Source organism: Hippichthys cyanospilos, chromosome 8 (assembly GCF_059441005.1).
Source record: "Hippichthys cyanospilos isolate Australia breed blue-spotted pipefish chromosome 8, RoL_Hcya_1.0, whole genome shotgun sequence".
Classification (NCBI taxonomy): Eukaryota; Metazoa; Chordata; class Actinopteri; order Syngnathiformes; family Syngnathidae; genus Hippichthys; species Hippichthys cyanospilos.
Window position 1 is genome coordinate 9,240,456 of NC_142376.1, and position 21,249 is coordinate 9,261,704.

At 37.3% G+C, this 21,249-nt stretch overlaps 1 protein-coding gene and 1 long non-coding RNA gene across 6 annotated transcripts in view; one reads left to right on the forward strand and one right to left on the reverse strand.

Moving 5' to 3' along the window:
- Positions 1 to 729: 729 nt before the first annotated feature.
- ttc27 (tetratricopeptide repeat domain 27) overlaps positions 730 to 21,249 on the forward strand; it is a 35,405-nt gene continuing 14,885 nt past the window's right edge. For both annotated transcript variants that reach the window (XR_015866478.1, XM_088422202.1), the window contains exons 1-9: positions 730 to 995; positions 7,504 to 7,687; positions 9,358 to 9,487; positions 10,236 to 10,376; positions 14,862 to 14,964; positions 15,566 to 15,724; positions 16,160 to 16,290; positions 18,216 to 18,328; positions 18,926 to 18,992. Coding sequence is in view for 1 of the 2 variants with exons in the window: in XM_088422202.1 (XP_088278328.1) it covers positions 905 to 995; positions 7,504 to 7,687; positions 9,358 to 9,487; positions 10,236 to 10,376; positions 14,862 to 14,964; positions 15,566 to 15,724; positions 16,160 to 16,290; positions 18,216 to 18,328; positions 18,926 to 18,992 (1,119 nt within the window). In the remaining variant the exon portion in view is untranslated. The remainder of the gene's footprint in view (positions 996 to 7,503; positions 7,688 to 9,357; positions 9,488 to 10,235; positions 10,377 to 14,861; positions 14,965 to 15,565; positions 15,725 to 16,159; positions 16,291 to 18,215; positions 18,329 to 18,925; positions 18,993 to 21,249) is intronic.
- LOC148420081 (uncharacterized) lies at positions 14,824 to 17,791 on the reverse strand. Of its 4 annotated transcripts, none has more exons than XR_015866480.1 (4): positions 17,654 to 17,791; positions 16,179 to 16,212; positions 15,187 to 15,248; positions 14,824 to 14,966 (listed from the first exon to the last, which is right to left on the reverse strand). It is a non-coding gene; the product is annotated as an uncharacterized LOC148420081 (long non-coding RNA). The 4 variants fall into 4 exon arrangements; XR_015866481.1 differs by having other exon boundaries at positions 15,187 to 15,251; XR_015866482.1 differs by having other exon boundaries at positions 17,557 to 17,781.

Sequence of the window (21,249 nt, forward strand, 5' to 3'; positions counted from 1 at the left end):
GCCAGCCTTGACTGACTGATAATATTCAGTTCCATCATTTGTGACACGGCTGTAACACGGTATATGTGCTGTAGTGGTGTAAAAGATACTCCACAGATGTGCACTTTTAATGACACGCGGGGGAGTCTTTCTATCCTGTACACTTGTACAGTACCTATCAGACAGTAATGGAGTTAGTCAGGATGCTCTCTGAGGGTGCAAATGTGCACTGACAGATCAATATGTCACCCCGTAGTAGAAATTTCTCTGAAGATGTAAAAAAAAGATATATTAAAAATACATGTAGTAGCTATCTATATATACTGTTTCTATCTCTCTCTCTTTTTTTTGTTGCAATTTTTCCCTCTAAAATTACAATTGGGAATAATTGCATGCATATGACTTTTAAACATTGAGCAGTATTTTGGCCAATTCTTTTAATCTTTTCATAAAAGGCCTGTCACATCATAGGGGAAGCATTGAAAAGGCAAACTGTACTAGGGAGCTGATATTTCACCCAGATGGTGATATGTTGTCACGTTACCAGGAGTGTGCCATCCATTGGCGGAAATATTGCAAGAATGTACAAGAAGATGATCAAAATTAATATCGGTTTGCGTTGTTTAAAAGGTTAAAACACTGTATTGAACAAAACCGTATAAATCCGCGAATGACGAACCGCAATACTGGCGCATTGACATGCCGGTTAGCAGACAACACGCAAGGCTGAAGTTGCGTTCCCACAATGCAACGCGCAGCTGTCATGGCTGCCCGCTGACGGCACACGCTCCACATGGATGGAAATTAAATGCAAATACCGACAAAGCATTGTGACGGATAAAATACATCGCTTGGAGTAGCGTTCGAATATTGGCTGAAGCAAGAAGAGAGAACAAGACCGGAGAAGTAAGTTGCGAGTGTGAAAATGTCGCTCGATGTGGAGATCGCCATCCTCCGAGGCTTTTTAACACCCAGAGAAGAGACGACATGGAAACAGAACATCTACAGCATCACAGGTAAGAGACGACAACACTTTTGGACAATTGCGACATGCAAACAAGAATCTGGTCCTAAGCGATTTATGTCGCGGAATGACGCGAGGTTTGTTTGTTTGTTTTTCATTGCTGCAAGCACCGCTGCTAAAAACGGAAAAATATACATCATACCTCCACTTTCGTAGTTGATTAAGAGGAATTGTGTTTGATAGGACACGCCGGACGATTACGAACGATGGCGTGCCACAGTCCGTTCAATAATTTACTGTTTATACAACGCTCATCAGCACGTAGCTAATGGGAATATACTGATAGCAAGACATTTAAAATGCATGTGAATTTCCCGTGTGTAACGTGCCTTTTAATAAGATAAGGTGCTGTTTATCCAAAAATCTTTCATAGTACAATTGTTCCATTGCGATAAATTGACGGCGAAATTTGACTGAAATTTTGAATGGGATTTGGCTGGGTTAACTGTGCTCAATGTCGCTCTCTGCCGTCTTTTTCCAAAAGTTGTTTTAACTTCTGAAAAAAAAAGAAAAAAAATCATAACTTTGCACCTACCGTAAAAATAATAGTTTCAAAAAGTATATACGAGGTTCACGTGGTTCATTTGCTTAGCCCAGTTCTCAGCCTGTAGAAGAGAAAACATTTCTCCCAATAATAAAAACTGTATGTGTACCCAAAATTCTGTCCTTTTTAACGCTGATGAAAAGCAATATAAATCAACTTTCAAATAATGTTAACTTATTTTTTTTTATAATGTTTATACAGGTTACAGGTTAGTCTGAAAATAAATGAGCATCAAGTGCTTCAAAGTGCCAGAAAAAAAACTCATTACATCAATAAATAACAATGAATGATCTGGAACATTAACACAGGAGCACCAATGTCTTAAACATTTTAACCTGACAAAAAAGCTATAAAACATTGATCTGATTTTTTTCCCCTAAATTACATTCATCATTAATGTGTTTTTTTTTAATGTGACAGCAATTAAAAAAGTTTCTAACTCTTCCACAGACAAACTCTTTGCACCACCTGGTGCTGTGGATGTGCAATTACACTTCACATGGCAAAATGAAAAAGCCTGTCCCCTGGGGTCATTCGCGCCCCCCTAGCATCACAACCTTTAAGTGTATTTATTCATTGGGAAAAAAAATCCCCTTGGAACTGACACTCCTTTGGAAGTGGCTTGAGTCTGTGTTTGGTGAAGCATTTCTATAATTTTTAGTCTGAAGAGTATGTTTCTAAATTATCAACTTAATTTATATTATGACTTTTAATACATCTTATCCAAGGGTGACAGTAATTATAGGGGACACTGTGCTCATTCACAGTCATCTTTTCAAACATAGGTTGATACTGTAACTAGGGCGCTGTTGTTTTAGAAAACAAATTTCAAATGAAAAATCTCAACTCTGAACTATTATTAGTGCAATTGTATGCATGGCTTTTAGCCCTTGCTCTGTATTTTGTCCAATCCTTTGATTTTTACGTCAAAGGTATTTCACATCAAAGAGAAAACAATGAAAAAACATAATAGGGAGCTGAAATTTCACCCAGGTAGCAACAACATGTCAAAGATCAAAGCTCACTTCTACCAGGAGTGTGCTTGGTTAAATACTGTGAGAATGATGAAGAAAATAGCTCAAAAATTGCGAAAATACTGCACCATAAAGGTTACTCACATGCTTTATTGTGTAGACAGGGAAATTATAAGATCACTTCACGACAGTATTGATTCCAGATTCCCATTTATCAGCAAGTTTGCCTTGTGTTTTCCTCTGTCTGGAGAACACAACCGACCTCCAGCTTTGAGTTGTGTCTCCTCAAACCGATTTCATTTTTGTTTGCAGCGTTGGCAGGATTTCAGCTGGCAATCCTTTTGTGTTCCTCCGGGAGATGTCTTAAGATTTCTGGCATTTCGAAAGTGAAATTGTTTGTGACTGTCTGTAGATATTCCAAGAAACACGTCAATGGGTAAACAGGGCTGTCGACCAACCATGACTGCAGCTCTCTTCTTGGAATAATTAAGCACAAAACATTTTTCAAGTGGCTGATGTCTTCAGAGTTTAACACACCAAGCAGCAATTAATCCATTTTCAAAGGTCGATATTGACCTACCTTGTAGTATCAGTACATGGCATGACATTGTATAACTACGGGATCAACGTTATTGTAACTGTAAATGCGCATATATAAAGTTATATATTCTACTAATAATTTCACCCAAATTTCTTCTGTTATAGGATTAAAGATTGCGTGGTGATGTCATGCAGTTGGGAATAGATGCCTGGATGGATGGATGTTTTTTGAATAAAATGCGTTTTATTTATTTGTGTCATTTTTAAAAATTCAATTGTTTTGCTTACAATTCAATGGAGTCTGTGTTGCACATGTGGTCCCATCCCTAATGGCCACAGTGAAATAAATTAATAGATTGTCAACTAGATTTCATTTCCCACTATAACCTTATTGTCACATTTTGGACTGGCTTGTTTACAAGATATTCCAACATAATCGTCAAAAATCTGAGAGGGAACAACTACTGGAAAAATCTTTTCCGCCTGTTGAGTTATACTGTATCCCAAGCCAAAAAAACAATCATCTGGAATTGATTAGAGCTGAATGTCGAGTAAAGAAAAGTCAAAATATGACCAATTGGAAACATTGTAATAACTCATTAGTCTGTCTATACTTTGACAGGTGTTTGAATAGCCACCACTATTTATTTTCTCCTCGAGCAGGAATTTGGTCAGTAAGGTCAAGCCTCCAAAATATCCCGAATATGATCCCAGTAGTGTATATTCTGGCTGAAACAAGGCTCGCCAGCCCACATATGAACTGATGGATAGAAACCATCGGACATTGACGGCACAGTTGGCTTCTTAATGAAGGCTCATAGATTGACGTGTCTACAGAGATTTCTTTCATTGTTCATTTTGGATGGCTTTTGACGCAAATTCATCTGCAAATTCGGCTCCCCATAGCTTATTAAAGGCAGGGCACCCTCTGAATCGTTATGAATTATAGAGTAATTTGAGGACCTCGGCCTTGTTTTCCATAATTGCTGCCATTTCATCAGCAGACATGGAGAGTAGCTGAAATGTTATTAAACACTTGGCCATTCCTCAGGCTTTCATTTTCTCCCTCATAAAGCCAAAGCGCCTCCCTCACCTCATCCTCTTCCAGCCTTTTGATAGTGCTATCATAGCAGCCCCAGGGTTTCATTAGATCTACAGAGAAATAAAACTCTCCCCTAGTCTTTTACTACACCAGTTGCTGCAGATCCTTATTAAAGCCAAGGGTGTTCTTAAAAGATAATGCAAATGACTTGGGATGTTAAGGAAAAACCAACACTTAATCCACTTTATCAGGTAAACCAAAACATGTAATTGTGCAATGTTTTATTTAGTCACAAGATGGATATACGCTGCTTGTGTGAACAATACTTAAAATCAATTGATGTGCCAGGGCAAATTATGGAATTTCGCTTAATTGATCGGAAGAAATTATTTATGGATGACAAACATTGTATCGTGGTTCATCTATTCTTGCCAGCAACGTAATTTAAAGAAAACTTATAATAGCTTGTGGAACCTATTTGTTGAGACGCCATGTAGGGTTATAAAGGTGACTATTTTACATTACAAAAATCTCATGGGTAACCAGCAAACAAGAATATTTTAAAAATTATTGTACTTTAAGGAAATAGCAAACTGTCTACTCACAATTAACAAATGTACTTAAATGGACTTTGAAAAGAAATCATATTATTTTGGTTTTAATATCATATCAGCAGTAGAGGGCTCCAGTCCTTTTCAAATATCGATCATCGATTGTTTTCTCGATTAATCGAATAATTTTATTTTGCATTGAAGTATTGCAATGTCAGCTTTCCTCATGAGTACTGTTTGCTAACCAACTTTTTTGTTTATTTGATTTTGTTTAGCAAATAAAAATGGAAATGAATAAACATAGAAGTAAAGATATACTCTCCAACCTTTTTAAACTGTTCTGTCACTGGTGCAGTGTTTTTCCAAGTGAAGGAGGTTTGCTAATGTCCCTATTTTAATTAAACACAAAAGATAAACAGTCTGCATACATGGACTTCAGAAATCACAGAATAATCACAGTTGAAAGATTAGACGATTTGAACAGTTTTTATTCAAATCATTTATATTCAATCGTTCTGAAAGCTTACGCAAGCATTAAGATAGGTGATTCATTTGCTTAATCGAATAAAATTTGCTCATTTAGTTGATTCTTTTTGATATTTCTAATCGCATCGAAAACATTTAAGTCAAGAGCAACAACAACAAAAAATATGATACTTTTTTATTGCACACTTTTAACCAAGAGTGTTGTTATTGTCAGCACTCATAGCTGTCATTGAGACACTAGCAGTTTCACATTTTTTTGTCTACCTCGTAACTAAGGGATCTCAGCAGAAACGGAGAGCAATTATGCTAATGAAACATGACTGTTGTGACCTTTCAAGTACCTAGTGTAAGGTAGAGATGGTGAACCTAGCAATGGGGGCAACCCAATTATTTCAGTGGAAGCTGTGGCCCTTAAGCCTCTTCATCCTCTCATATATCAACCCTGCTCACATCCGATCAGCCCATCTCCTTGCTCTTTTCTGTCTGTCACCCTGCCCAATAGAAGCTGTGGCTGAATCTTTTAATGTTTTTATTATTTTAACGATTCAAAAACCTGTAGAAAAAAGGGTGGTTTTAGGTTTTGTCGTTTTATTTTTCACTTTTAAGAGGTCGATGCATCATTGAGAGTCAAATAAACTGGTCAATATAAAGATCAAATATGCTTTTTAAAATGTTGTCAACGCTTGCTACAAATCAGTTGCTACATCTCTTCAAGTCTCCAAATAAAGATACAAGGATGTCAAATTATTTCAAAATGCACATAGTACAAAGTATTCCGCAAACAGAAACCAGATGAAACTTTCTGAACATCTGCAACAAAAAAAAACAACCTGTTCCCAACTCCAGTTATTTTTTTCTACAAGGAAGTACGAAACCAGCTTATGAAAAATATTACACTGCCGCTCTGAAATCATAATTGTAATACATATGCCGATTGCATGGCCGCCTCCTGCCACTATGGCCATACTAGCCATGTGTGATGAATAGCCTTGATGGTAAAAGAGTTTACAGGTTGTACCGGGTGATTTATTAGGAGGTCCTAAGCCAGAGAGCAGGACATGAGCAATTAATCAAGCAGGAATGGTTCAGATAGAAAGTTATGGTGGAGTAGGGCAGAATTGCACTTCTCACCTTGAGCACCCCCCCCAACATTTGACGGCACTGTACACATTCAGTAGATATATTTCTTTACAATCAAGTTTAAGTACGAGAATAGAATTTATTTAGACAGCTAACTTTGCAGGTGCAATTTATGTTTGCTGCCCAGAAACCTGTTCAATGGTAATACAAGATACAGTATATTTTATTCTTCCATTTGTGCACGTATATGCAATACCTCAATATGTTAACTCGCCTTATACTTTGGAATATGACCCATTTGCCAAAAAAATTGCTAGCCATTAGCTACGTATGAAGGTGCTAACCAGCCAACTGTTATTGTTATTTATCAATGGTAGATTGTTAGTAATTTATTTACTTAATGTGTTAAAACCATGAATAACATTGTTTGGACATTCAACTGTAGTTTTCACTCAATTTTAACACTTCCTATACTGTCTCAAATAATCATTATTCAGTTAGGAAATTTATTATTGTAAATTATGTGATTCTAAAAGGCAGTGATTCTCAAACTTTTTTCAGCGACGTACCCCCTGTGAAATATGTTCTCAGTCAAGTACCCCTTAACCAGTGCAATGCATTTTGGGGTAAAAATGGGGAAAGAAAAATAAAGCATGCCATCGATGTCTGATTCATTAAACTTTAGAATCTTTAAAACTTAATTTGTATTGGTCCACAAACAATAATCAACATAAAGTGTTCTCTTTGGGATCATAGAAGAGATGTTATCAAAAAGAAATAACTATTAATAAATATTTGCCCACATATAATAATCATCATAAAATGTCAGACCCGTTCTCAGAAAGTGATCTTTATTGGTTATTTTATTTGTTAATTTTCAAGAAGATGTATTTTTTTTCCTAATTTTAAACAATTCACCGGCATCTCAAAAGACCTGACAGTGCTCAGTCAAAACAAAACTCACTTTTTAGCCTCTAAACGCACTGTGTTTCCCCAGATGCCATTTTGGGGTGCAGTTTTGTCTAATCCTGATGCAATGTATCACAACCATTGTATATTAAAAGTTCATAAGGAACACTTCCTTCACATTTGCATTTGGCTTGCAGGAAGTACAGAATTTTATTTCGTTATGTGTGAACGAAATAAAATTATTTCAACATTAGTCAACATGTAGCGAGAAGCTCTTAGTAAATGTTAGAATTTTTCAAAGTTTTATACCTCACCACAAATATTGTAAATTCCATGTCATTTAATGTCATTCTTAAAAAAATCTTTTCTTCTAGAGATGGGCTCTTTGTTAGAGTCCTTGATGAATGGGGAATTTGAGGCAGTTTTGAGAAGCCCCCAGGTGTTAGCGCTACTTAATGGTGATGGAAGCTGCCATGAAGAGGAGAACATTGAGACCTATCTTGAGAGAAGGATCTTGTTGTACCTGACTGATGATCCGGCTGGGGAGCAAGCCAACAGGTAACACACCACACACTAATCAGTTTTTTATTTACATGCTGCCTGAAAATGTAATGTGATGTAAACCCCTGTGTTATGGATTAAGAAAAGCAACAACACGTTTGTCTATATTCGGGCTGCACAATTATGGCCTATTAAAAAAAAATAGCCTTCTTAGAACAGAGCACATTGTTTACTTTTAAGCAAATTTTAATCAATTAGCAGTCAATGTCATTTTCGGTCATTTCAAACTGGATTTTTCAAAATGGGTCTCAAATGACAGCTAGCACGGTATATATTAGGAATCAGGTGAGAAACTCAACGCCATTTCACACTGGTAGATCATTTTTCTGCCGCCCTTCTCGCCACTGCTACTGTATTTGCTCCCTTGCTATTTCTTAAGTTTAATGAAGTCTTAACCTTGTGATTTGGCAAAGTGCTTGATTTGACATGTAGCTGGCTTTTTAAATGTTAAAATCGCAGAGGATCATCTTAATCGTGGCAGTCAATATCGTGACCGCGAGTAAAATTCGATTAATTGTGCTGCCCTAGTCTGTATAGTCGGGCTGGGGGGAAAAAGTTGACCAAATTAGGTTGTCGATTTTCTGAGTTTTGCTTGTGCGATTGGTTTAAATTTCAGCTTATCTTCAGCGCACAAGTCTAGTTTTCCAAGTTTGAGAGTAGAGACAGAGAGGCCACTATCCAGTACATCTGACATTTTGGTAACAAAGAGTGGACTCCCCAATGTAAAGCAAATTGCTCAATCTCGGTTTTGACCCTACCCTGACCATGTCTGCGCTGCATCGATTGCTAGACTTGCACATGAGCTCCAAAATAGGGCCCTATAAATAGGTTGACTAAAAATATCATGATTTTCTACATGGACGTTTTTTGCAGACGTACACCTTATTGCAATAGAGCCAAGAGAGAAAGACTCAAACTAATTTTTGACAAATGCAAAATGGAAAATCCATACCATAATATTTTTTGGGGAAAAAATTACATATGCAAAGACTTTGACATACGACCATTGCTTGGTGCACCACCTAGTGGCCAAATGGCGGGTACTATTTCGATATACTGATTTACATTACTATAGTTAGTGTTCCTGCATTATCTATAATATTATCACATGGAGCTTCCCAAAATAATGCAAAGAACTTTCCCCAAACCACGTGGGCTATATGGTGACCATAGGTTTGACTGTATATGTTGCTTGCAGTTGATTAATGAAAGTCTCCATGATGACCTAATGAGGTGAGTGTGGATGTGGAAGTAGTTGAGCGTAACTCCAAGCTGTTCGCGAGAGTGTTTGTTCGCTCCTATTAAGTGTCTTTATTCCTTTAGTCATGAATTATTAATTCTTAATAAGGACAGCTTAACATCTCTCTTCCTCACGCTAGCTGGAAAACGGCTCATGTATAAAATGAATGTGACACATATTGCTCCTCCTCTTCGCTCATAATGATTGGTTCCGTTTCCTACTTTCCATCACCCTCCATCAATGTAGAAAGGAAGCAAATAGAAAGGCAGCCAAGCATATCTCCTGTTCCCAATTTTTAAAGCACATTAATTGTCCGTAAAGTGAAATGGCAGCTCAAAAGGGCCCTGGTCACCTCTTCTTATTGAAACTCAGCTCTTTTCCCCCCTGAAAACTTTGAAATAACCTTCAATCTAAACTCTTTCTGCAGCTTCAGAGAATTGGTAGTGATGGTCCTGGCAGTTTCTTGCCTTCACATGTTTGTTCAAAGCAACTGGACCGGCCCTTCACTCGACATTCATCTCTCTGACCTCCTGCCTTCGGCTTTACTCTCCTCACAGGTATAAAAACGTCCCATTAAACTTTCCTTCGGATGTTTGCTGTCCTAACAAAGCCTTCGGTACATTTTCCAGTCCTCATTCATGATACAGGAACATAGCATGACAGAAACAGGCTCTAATGTGTAATGTGCTAATGTAGTCGTTGGAACGACCACCATTACTCATTCTGAAGGCCCAGTCCAGATAAGATGGGCGTGGTAACACGAAGGTGCTGAAATCTGATTGTACAAAAAGAAATCCACTTACTGGACGCTAAGAGAAATGCTAAGAAATGAAGAGGAGAAGACTCCAAAATGAATGATTACGAGTTATTTGAAAACATTAGAAATGTATTTGTGCTACTGTTAGTGTTTAGACCAGCAAAAGTACTTAACCTCGGATTGTAATTACATAATTACTTTTTTTACCATTCAAAAGACAGACAGTAGCATGTAAAATAATTGGTTGTCTTGTAAGTTCTTGGCTTCGGTTTGAGCAAACTTGAGCAGTAGCAGCAATATCGTGGGCATTTTCTTTTTGTTCTAATTTAATGCTTAAATGATATGAATTGATTAGATTAGTAATGGTGAGATGACTAATTTCATAGGAATGACCCTACTGACCTAAAAATGGTTTCAGAGTTATCTAATTATAGATCTGAACTAGGGCTAGGTTGGAAAAAAGTCAACCAAATCGGGTAAATTGACTTTAAAAATACTGTAGGTAGTAAAGCTTAATGGCAAGATTTCCAATGTAGTTTCTTTTCTAGCCTCAGGCCTTGGTAGAAGCCATCCACTCGTGCCTGCTCCTGGATGGTGAGTGTGTGTATAGCCTGGTGGCCAACCCGTTCTTGCTCCTGCTGGCGAGGGTTATCCTCACCAAATGCTCTTCCAAGATGGAAAGCCTTCAGGTGAGTGTGTGATTTTATATTATCACATCACGTTTTTATGAGGATTAATCAAATTAAGCACGCTTATCTTAGTTTTTGGCCACACTGTTTAATTGATTGATATATTGAACATATGAACAAGTTACAAGAGGAAATGGAAAAGACAAAATAAAAATGAACCATTTAATAATTATTCCATAACACCTTTTTACAAAGACACAAATTGGCTTTTTCTTAGTTCTCTCTTAGATTAAAAAACAAAACACGTGTATCCCAGTGCTGAGCTTCGCATTGCTTGTAAAAGTAAGAATGTTTGCGTATTTTGACATTCGTTGTGAAGCACAAGGAAGCCTGAAGAGGAGGACTGAGTCAGTTGTTATATAGCTCTGGCGAGAGTTTCAGCTGACAGCAGTTTGGAAAAATGTGCTTGTTAACTGCTTTTTTCCATTTTTCTTTCAATCGAAAAAGTAATTAGACAGAGCGACTCCATTAACACATGTAAGAGCATTACCGTATTCTAGACACCATACTAATGGGTTCTGTCTTAGTCATTTTTCTCATGTTTCACAAAATCATTTTGTGGGCCAGATTAAACCTTGCGGGCCATATGTTTGATACCCCTGCGCTATACATTATTTGTGCTCTTCTGAATTCAACCAAGTGAAAGAATTTGAGCGTGGTTAATTTAATGAATAATGGATTAGTTGGTTCAATATATTTTGAATGCTTGGTAATTTGTTTAGGTTTTTTTTTTATATATATTAAAGACAGTTATTTTCATCTGTTTTACCCCATATCTCCACACAGTAAATAAGGCAGGGCAGTAATAATGAACTATATAATATATATAATGATTCCTTATTTAGCTTATCCTTTGTTTTATAAAAAGCACCTTTTTTGATATTTTTCTTTTAACATTTTCTATATTTGGTTTTCAACTTAGTTCTGCAGCACTTTTATACCTTAAGAAATTTCATTTTATTTACTCTATTTCAGTTCAATCCAGTGATTTTTTTTTTTTTTACTCTTTATTTTTCTTGTGCCAAAGATTGTGAACTTGTTTTTCTTCCAGTTCAATGATAATTTGTTTTTGTAATTTATTCATTTCTTCTTCCAAGAGTAGTCAGAAATTGTTCTATAGACAGTCGAGAAGGGTAAAATCCAAAGTTCATATGCATGTGAGAAGTAGCTCCAATCCACAAGACCATCCTGCAGGCTAACAGCTAATGACAATGTCTTTCTCTAAGTGGATTTAGAGTAGCACATTGGCTCGTTAAAAGGCATGCTTCTAATTTTGGAGGAAGTATTTCCATGGCAGTTTCTGTCATCCATTTAATCCTCCCTATCCGTTAATTCCAAAACGGAGAAACTGCAAATGGCACCTTTTCTCCACGCTCAGCAAGCCATAAGTCATTACTAATGCGTGAGTGCAAATCAACTTCAAGTCACGGGGCAGAAAATAATTGTCATGCTCCCTGATCTGACATCAGCAGCACTGATGTGCACACAAGTGCAACAGTGATTTTCTGTCAGAGGTGATTCAGTGCTAATTTGCTCTTTAAATACTAATGGACGTTAAGGGAATTAATTGATACCGCTTGTGTCTGCCAAGTATGGGGGTATAGGGCCAGGCTAGCTTAAAATGCATACTACCGCACATGCGCGCTTCCTCCTTGTTCATATCGATCAAGTTCGTCTGCTTGCTACATCCCCCTGCTGGCACCGCACACCTTGACTAAGGAAAAAGACAGAAAACACATCCGTGCAAATGCTGACAAGTGCGTGTCAGGATATTGATGAGGTGAGACAAATAGTCTATTCATTTTATATTTGTGTCATTCATTTTACATGCTCATCTTACACTCTTTTTGCCAAACAATGGGTGACCTCAAAATAGGATCGAGATCATTGGAAACTTATTAACTACCTTCCTACTTTAGACCCTCCTCAAGGCCAACGCAGACAAATGAAATTATTATACGTATACATATATATCTTAAATTAGATGCTTAGTTTTGGGGATTGACTGAGTTAAGAGCTAAGTTTGTTTGTTTGCTGAGTTTTTTATTCTCAGAACTCTTGCAGTCACATCTTTTTTGTTTTTGTTTGCATCCTTCTTTTTATGCTCTTTGTTTTCAGGGCATACTGGTAGTTTCTGCAACGCTGTATTTTTTTAAGATGTGGATAGTTCTCGACAGGGTGACCAAAAATAATGTGGATTACAATAACTAGGGGTGCTGTCTCAGCATGCCCTTACTGCATTTTATTGTAATAATAACTGAAGATTGCAGCTGTCACCAAACATTGCTGTCAGCATTCAGTCTGATTTTTGATAGACTGTCAGGTTCCCAGTCTTAAAGACAAATTTAGCGACTTACTGGCCAAATACAGTGGGCCCCCGGGTTACGAACTTAATCCGTTCAGCGGCTACGCTCGTATCTCGAATTGCTCGTATAGCGGGCAATCCAAACCCATGTTAATTCGTGAGTGCGTGCAACGCGCGCAGAAGCCTTAGGTAAAATCATCACGCTGTATACATAAATTAATATTAAGTGACATAATCTACTGTACAGTTGCATTAAATAACAAATACAAAGGATAAATGACTTTTACCTTTGGAAAGACGTGACTTGTGCTGAGATAAGCAGAGATGAGCAGAGATGAATGCTCGAAGTCAATACGGTAAATCAGATATGCTATTGGTCTTACAGTGTCAAAGTAACTTTTTCAGTCAGGGTTTTCTCTACTTCCTTCCATCCCAACCAGCTGTGCCATCAAGCTAGATAAAGGCGTTCGGCCAATAGCATATCGGCACTTCTGTGATTGACGTGTGACACCGGCCAATAGCATCTCCGTGAGACCGGGTGACCTTAATCGACCAATAGCATATTGGCGTCTCCTTGACTGACTGATAATTATTTGCACTTTTTTTTAAACGGTTGGAATGTATTGACATCTTATTGATTAAAACACATTTAAATCTGTGACGATTTTTTGTCCTGCAATCTGCACACTTAATTTCATGTCAACTGTTTTTCCCGACGTGATTTGAGCACGGTGGAAGCGGAGAGGTGGTTGTGTGTGTTGCATTTACTAGGCAGCACACTTATGGCTTGTTCGAGCGTCAGTTCACCTTTGGTTACAACTCACAAAATTGCAACAATGACGCTGTCCCAATGCATATTGGGAGATCGCCGACCAACCTGATATGCAATCTTGTCAAGCAACCATTATATGGCGCTGTAACATCACCCGTAATAGGGTGCAGAGATTAACCTCTTGAGTTAATACGGCAACGCTTATAGGCTATTGGTCTTACAGTGTTACAGTAACTCTTTCAGTCATGGTGCAAATCACGGAGATACTAAAACATCATCCTCTTATTTCTTCCTTTACCGCTGCTAGTAATTTTAGAAGCTATGTCTAACAGATAAAGTTTGCAAAGTCTTCAAAACATTCCGTTTTTCTCTACTTCCTTCCATCCTGTCCCATCAAGCTAGATAAAGGCGTTCGGCCAATAGCACATCGGCATTTCTGTGATTGACGTGTGACGCCGGCCAATAGCATCTCCGTGAGTGAGACCGGGTGACCTTAATCGACCAATAGCATATTGGCGTCTCCTTGACTGACTGATAATTATTCGCACTTTTTTTTAAACGGTTGGAATGTATTGACAATTAATTAAAAAAAAACACACATTTAAACCAATGACAATTCTTTGTCCTGCAATCGGCACATTTAATTTCATGTCAGCTGTTTTTCCCTTTAGCTGTACAAACACTACACTTAAATGGTAATATATTTAGACACCGTGAGTGAGACAGTCAGTGTGAGATTGTAAGACCAATAGCGTTCACGTTACCGCCATAAGTATCTATTAATGATTGTAGATGACGCAACTGCTGAATATATTGACGCAGTTAGGCGAGAACATTTCTACATACTCAATGGCTGGTTTGTCGGAATGCTCGCAAGACGAGAGGTTTGCTCGTAAGCGGAGGACAAAATTCTCCCTGATCCACGCTCGTAAGGCGGAATGTTCGCAAATCGGGATGCTCGTAAGCAGGGGGCTGACTGTACTCAAAATAACTTGCTGCTATTTTTGTGTGTTCTACTAAGTGAATAACAAATTATGTACTGTTTTGACCATTTCCAATGTTTTCATGAATGAATTACGTTTTTTCTTTGTATCGATGCTGATTTTCTTCCTTACTTTAATATTATAAAAAAAAAGACAAAAAATGGTCCATTTGCAAGGATGTTTTTGTTTTCATAATACGAAAAATATATTGTGGAATAGTCACTAATTTGGAGCCCTACGAGCCGCTGCATCCATGCACATCCATCATTTTACGATTAAAGTTATTGGGAAGAAGTTTCTACCAGAATGTGTATGTTAGATTAGATTTATTTTCATTCCATTGTCACAAAAAGTAATTCAATCATACACTGAAACAGGTAATGTATTAAACATTCTTTATTTTTACATTTTTTAATCTTTCGCAGCTTCTCCCCTGGTGGACTTTACGCTACATCAACCTCCACCAGCAAATTCTGGAAGCACGTTCACAGCAGCTCCTCGACTTGTCCCTCACAAGCATGGAAAAAGGTCTGCATTTCATAATGCATATTACAATCAGGCGGATGATGAATAAATTAAGAGCTGTGTGGTCAAAGGTTCAAGTTGGTAAAATCAACAGCAAGATAATTAATAAATAATAATAGTAATAAATAATCAAAACAAGGATAAAATTCCAGTTAACATGTAGGCATTGTCCTTGGCGAACATTACATGTTCTCATGTGACCCCTTTGCAAAATTAATTACTCACCCTTGCAATATCCACATGAAGTTGCATTGGAATTCTGCAGCGCTGTCCTTCATCCTCAAAACCTGCTTTTGTTAAAATTAAGACTATTTGTCATGATATACTGTATATGTGAGTATGGATGATTGTACTATATGCCCCCTGCAGTATGCCCCAGACGTAGACCACTTCTCACCCTAAAGTCAGCTGGGACCGACTCCAGATTATGGACAAGTAGTGTCATTAATTCGTTCATGTGTTTGATCTTGACTAAACAATTCATACTTGTATGGAGATCAGTAAAACTGTGATCAAAATGTTGACTGATTTATCAGGGAGAAAAAAATGTACTGATGGATTTTCAGTTTTAATGAAGACATTTTTTCCCCTTCCTGCCCCACAGTGCTAAAATGCGAGCCTCTGTTTTCTGAGCAAAGAAACCTGGCAATCCAGTTCCACTTGGAGTGTGTGTACTGCAGTCTGACCTACTATGAATACCAGACTGCCAAGAAACACATTATGAAAGCCCAGGAGTTCTCAAAGCTTGATATCAACATGACAGGTATGATGTTTATAAATATTTTTAGTTTTCAATTCCCTCCTTCCATCACAAATAAGGCTGCAGCAACTGAATTTTTTATACACAACTAAGATGGTGATTATTTTGTCAATTCATCAGAAGCCTTTGCACATTGCACCGGGATTTTCTTTGTGCTCGGCGCCATGAAGGGCAAAATGAGCACCGTGCATTGATGCATGCTTGAAAATGTTTTTTTTTATTGTTGTTTTTTCTTAAACACTTGGCGATTTGTTTTTATCAAGCTTGTTTTCTTGTTTTCAAGTTTTTTTGCTGAACACATTTAGCTATTTAAAGTTGACTTAAAATTTGGAATCCAATATGAGTATTATGTAGTTATTTCTGAATTCATCACTTTTAGCTGAATGATAAGAACCAGCAACAGCAAGCAATATATTTTTTTGTGTTTGGTCAATGAAGGTGCATTAGGAAAACGTACCTATTTCCAGCAAAAGTATTTGGCTCAGCTCATCCTGGAGGTCAAGAAAAAACAGGATCATGAGCAATATGATGCAAGCCCCTCACCAACATCGCGAGACTTTCTGCCCAAGGTATGGAATACTACTTCTAAAGTAAATGATGGCTGCCCCACAATCAAATGTACGTCATAGTATCTTCACATTTTTCATTGTTCATAATCTTCAATATTCTTGAAAAGAAGACAAGAAATACATCATTTTTGCTACAAGAAAATAGTTACTCTCAATATCACAATATCATAGACATTCAAAAATCACATTCATCAAACATTTATTATCATCATAATCACCATACCATATCCTGAAATTAAATGTTGAAATTCATACAAATAAGAATTTTTTGTTTAACTGTGAGGTATTATCTCAACTTTTTTACTGATGTTTTATGTAGGGCTTTGCATGTTTCCCCAATACTGTAACCCTGAAAATCCATACTGTCGTTTTTTTAACATTCATATCATATCTCTCGTCCGTCACCATCAATCTACTTGCTCTGCTCCATGCATTTGTTATGCTTTGACTTCCTGCAGCTCATTAGATTTCTTTGATTCATCTGCATACAAGTACTGTGTTTGCTGCTCTCAAGGATACAGACAGCACTTGCGCACACAAATTTAAACAACCAACCATTCTCAAAATGATTGGGTTTCCTTTTTGTCTACGAATGCTGCTTTGGTGTAGCAAAGATGAAAATTGAGCAATTATGTTTATGATTTAACTACACAGACCGCTTGGGTAGGAGTTGTGGAAAAAAGTCAAGTACAATAGGTCTGATTAGGATTTACAGTAACAAAGAATTATAGCGTTGAAGCAGCTGCCTTGAAAGTTGTGTTTTCACAGACTGGTAACAAAAATGTTTGTACAATGGCATCGGTCAAACTGGGTGGTACACTGCAAATAGTGTGGACGATTGTGGAACATCTGATGTAAGTGTTCGGATGTATAACCGCATTCTTTACCTAGCGCTACAATGGCCCATAAATCTAAGAACACATAATGTTCCCTCTGTTTACTTCCTTTGTATATATTTTTTTTTTTGTTAAATTGTGCGCTCACACCACTAATGTCCTCATTACTGTGGAAGTAAATGGGCTTCATCAAGGCCATCATTAGCTGGAATTCTGTGGATTTTAATTCAAAGAGAGCAATGTTAAATTTCCAACCAATTGCAGAAGCTTCCACAATAGAAATTGTGACATATTTTTGTTATATATATTTTAACAAAATAATTGGGAGCCCTGAGCAATATATCTACAGCAACTAAAGAAAATAAGTGAGCCAAGAGGGCCTGCTTCACAATATCTCATCAATCTCTCATTTAACCATGCCATTACGGACCTTGCTTTGTGCACTGACTGGAGAAGGAAAGGACCTCCTCGGAGCTATTCTCACAAACAACATGATTAAGATCGTCATTAAAACATTATTGACATACGTGCCAGATGCAAAAGACGAATGTGCGTTAATTCACTTTAGTGCAATGCTGGAAGTGGGGTGTGAAGGTTAACGCTCAGCCCTCATTTTTAGCATCCCATTGTGATTGTGTATGTCACAAAAGGAGCTTCCGCATAGGACATCACACACGTAATTATTTGTTTACTGGTCTTTTTTCACATTGTCAATAAACACACAGTTGCTTCTATATCCCACTTTATTGCGTCATATATAAAAGGCACCAGTGGATAGACCCGAGCTTTATTGTTCTGGCTGTGAGGCGCTAATTTTGCGGGATCTGTGTCAAAGAGGACCATGAAGACATATATGCATCATTGATACTGTGCAATCTACTGAATTTCTTGTACAAATTATTTTCAGAATTTAAGATTTTTTTCAATTGACAGCAGCAGTCAAACAACATTAAGACGACAAATTAGAGTAATACTACAAATGCTTTCGGACAAAATGACGAAAAACAGTACTCAGTCAAAATAATTTTTGACTTGATTTTCTGTCACAGTCCTCTATTTAAATGCACAGATTATTGCTTGTTCTTGCAGGACTGCAATCTTGGCGATGACACCGTGTTGGACAAGATTAATTTAGCAGAACCAGACCAGCACAAGCTGCCGGAACTCACTGCCGAAGAGCAGGCAGTCATCCTAGGGATTTGGTATGTGTTCCACACCTAACACCAGCTGCATGTTGTGTATCGTTTTCTGCTTTATCTCATCTTTATAATCAAACGTAGGCAATACATTACAGTCATGGGGTAGCCCCGCTATTCCCAACGGAATAAATTATATGAAAATACTGTGTACCAATATGTGCAGTTAAAAGTAGACCTGAACAAATAAGGTTATTACGCTGTCTTCAAATGAGCAATTTCAACTAGAAGCTGTTACATGCCATCCAAGTTAGACCATTTGGCTAATTGGCTGGATGACATCGGCTGCTGGAGAGGCTGAATAGAAAGTCAAGTCAAGGTCAAACGAGACGCCTGTGAGATTGCTTGGAGATGGATGAGCATCACAGCTGTTGTGTAATTTTATGGCTGCACACATAAGGACATCATAAAATGAAAATATTGGGTGTACTTCCACATTGGACCGTTTTGGCTAAAGGGTTTTAGAACCATTTTTGTTGGATTTGTCCATTTTTTGGGGTAGGGGTTGTTGTTAAAGCTGATTGTTTGAATACAACTGTTAGTTGTTTCTTATATTGTTATATTCTTATAATATTTGACTTTGCTCTTGCCTGTGTTTTATAGCACGGATTTTCAGAAGAATAACCCTGTCCACAAACTGACACAAGAGGAACTTCTGGCCTTTACATCAGTAAGTATGGACCAATGGGGCTGCATAACAGCAGGGTGACCCAAAATAATGGGAACTTTTTATCAATACTATCAAACCAAGAGTGATGGAAGAAAAATATTTTATTTATAGTAATTGAAACTTTAAAACATGCCATTTCAGAATAAATGACTAACCTTTCATTTTTTAATAATTACGTCCGGTAGAGGGTGTCCTCTTGAAATCTAGAAAATTAAACTTCAAATTCAAAATTTTTATTAAAAACATTCTTATAAAAAAATTCAAACTTACGAATTGAACGTCATAAAACAGACTCGCTTACAACATTCATGTTTTGTGGAGTGCGAGCACTTCTCAGTTGTCCTGTTGGTTTTTCTTTAGGGCAGAACCAGTCCCTTCAAAGTTATTAATCCAACAGTTTGTTGCATTTTTTATTGTATTTTTACTGCATTTTATTGCGTGTTTTGATGGAACAGCACCATTACATCTTAAGTTGTAAAAACATTGGAACTCCCTCTGCGCAGCTGTCAAACTATCACCATTTTTATAAAACATTTTTATGGCTAACGCACGCTGTTGTCCTTTGCACTGATTCATGGCTACTAAAATGGCGACGTATTTACTTGTTCAAGGTCACTGTCTCGCAGTGTTGCCAATTGCTCATGTCTAGCAATACGCAATATTCCCATGTTTGTTTGTGTGTGTGTGTGTGTGTGTGTGTGTGTGTGTGTGTGTGTGTGTGTGTGTGTGTGTGTGTCAGTGTCACGCTGTATTATTTTAAAGGGTTTTTGGGTTGACTTCCCTTTTAATGTCATACGTAATAATTTGAATGTGTTATTATTTTGTATGTAAAATGACAATAAGAGACAAACTTTGCAATCTGATTCAAATTGGAAACATACATACAATATAAAAATATACAATATGAAATCATAAAAGTAATATAAATTCAGCATATACAATAAACATAATATAGTAATGTTGAACAACAGTTAACCATATTGACTTGTGGCTGAAACTTGAGTTTGATTCTGGGTATTACCTGTATTGTATATGGCAAATTTTAACCATCCAAAAAATGTAAAATTTGTGAATTGGTCGTCAAGGAGCGAAAAGGCCAAAAATCACACTTGCCTTTTGTGCTCTTTCCGCTGTTGCTGGTTGAGAGGTGATAAGCAGCCTATTTCATAACAAATACCTGTGGACCCAGTGGACTGTTGAAAATGGTACGTCTGTACATGTTTATACAGCTGGTTTGCTAAATTGCTCTCCCTGGCATTTTAATCTTGAATATTTTATTGCCCTCGCAGTAAAGAGCATCGAGTTGCTGGTGACTTCCATAAAACTTTAATTTTCTCTTGAACTGGTAACAGGACAGGCGCCGTGAGACTGAGCTCTATTCTCAAATATGTTATAGTAGTGACTTGATAAGTTCATTTGATTTACCAAACCATTTTATGAAAACATATATTTTATGTAGGTTACAGACCTTATACAGTGCAATTGTAATATTAGTTCGAACCCTAGTTCGGAATTCAACTCAAGTTTTAAGGTGAACTAAGCTGGACACACATTTATAATTTGACTATTGCGCCTGTGTCACTTGATCAGCCAGCCGCTCACAGTGGAGCTGGCATCAAAGGTTTTGGCAAATTGTGTCATTTTCAACAGTTATTTCAAATGAAATAAATCACCCCCTTTAAGTCTTAGTCAGGGGCGCCCAATCTTTTTCATACATCTACTCTACATTGCTATTGTATGTAGATGATGCTGAACAAAATCTTGATATATTTGTTTTTAGCCAGTACAAATTCAAAATAGTGACTGTACTTGCTTGCATCTTGTAGACGCAACCTGCCAATAATGCCTTCGCAATTGACCAGTTGATTGTGATCGACGCATTAACTTCTTTACTTCCACTGTAAAGTTACATGAATTTTTCAGTTCATACCAGAGTTATGCACGATATCCCAAAATGGCAGGTGTTTGGCCCTGGATTTTTTTTTTTTTTACTGCCATTATTAAAATTAGTTTAAAAGCAGAACAAATAGTTGACCATTTTGTTATGGGTTATTTTTGCCTCTTCAAGTTTCCACTTTAATCGCTGTTTAAGTGTGAATAAGAGAGACGTTTTTTCTTTTTTCTTTCAACTTTGAGCAGCTGCAAAAGCCATTCATTTATTGTCGTCAGACCCCGGTCATTGTGAGGTCATCCTGGCGTAATGAGGCGTTCCTGATGTCTTCAAGTTATTATCCCAGTCGCCACTCGAGCGTCGGGG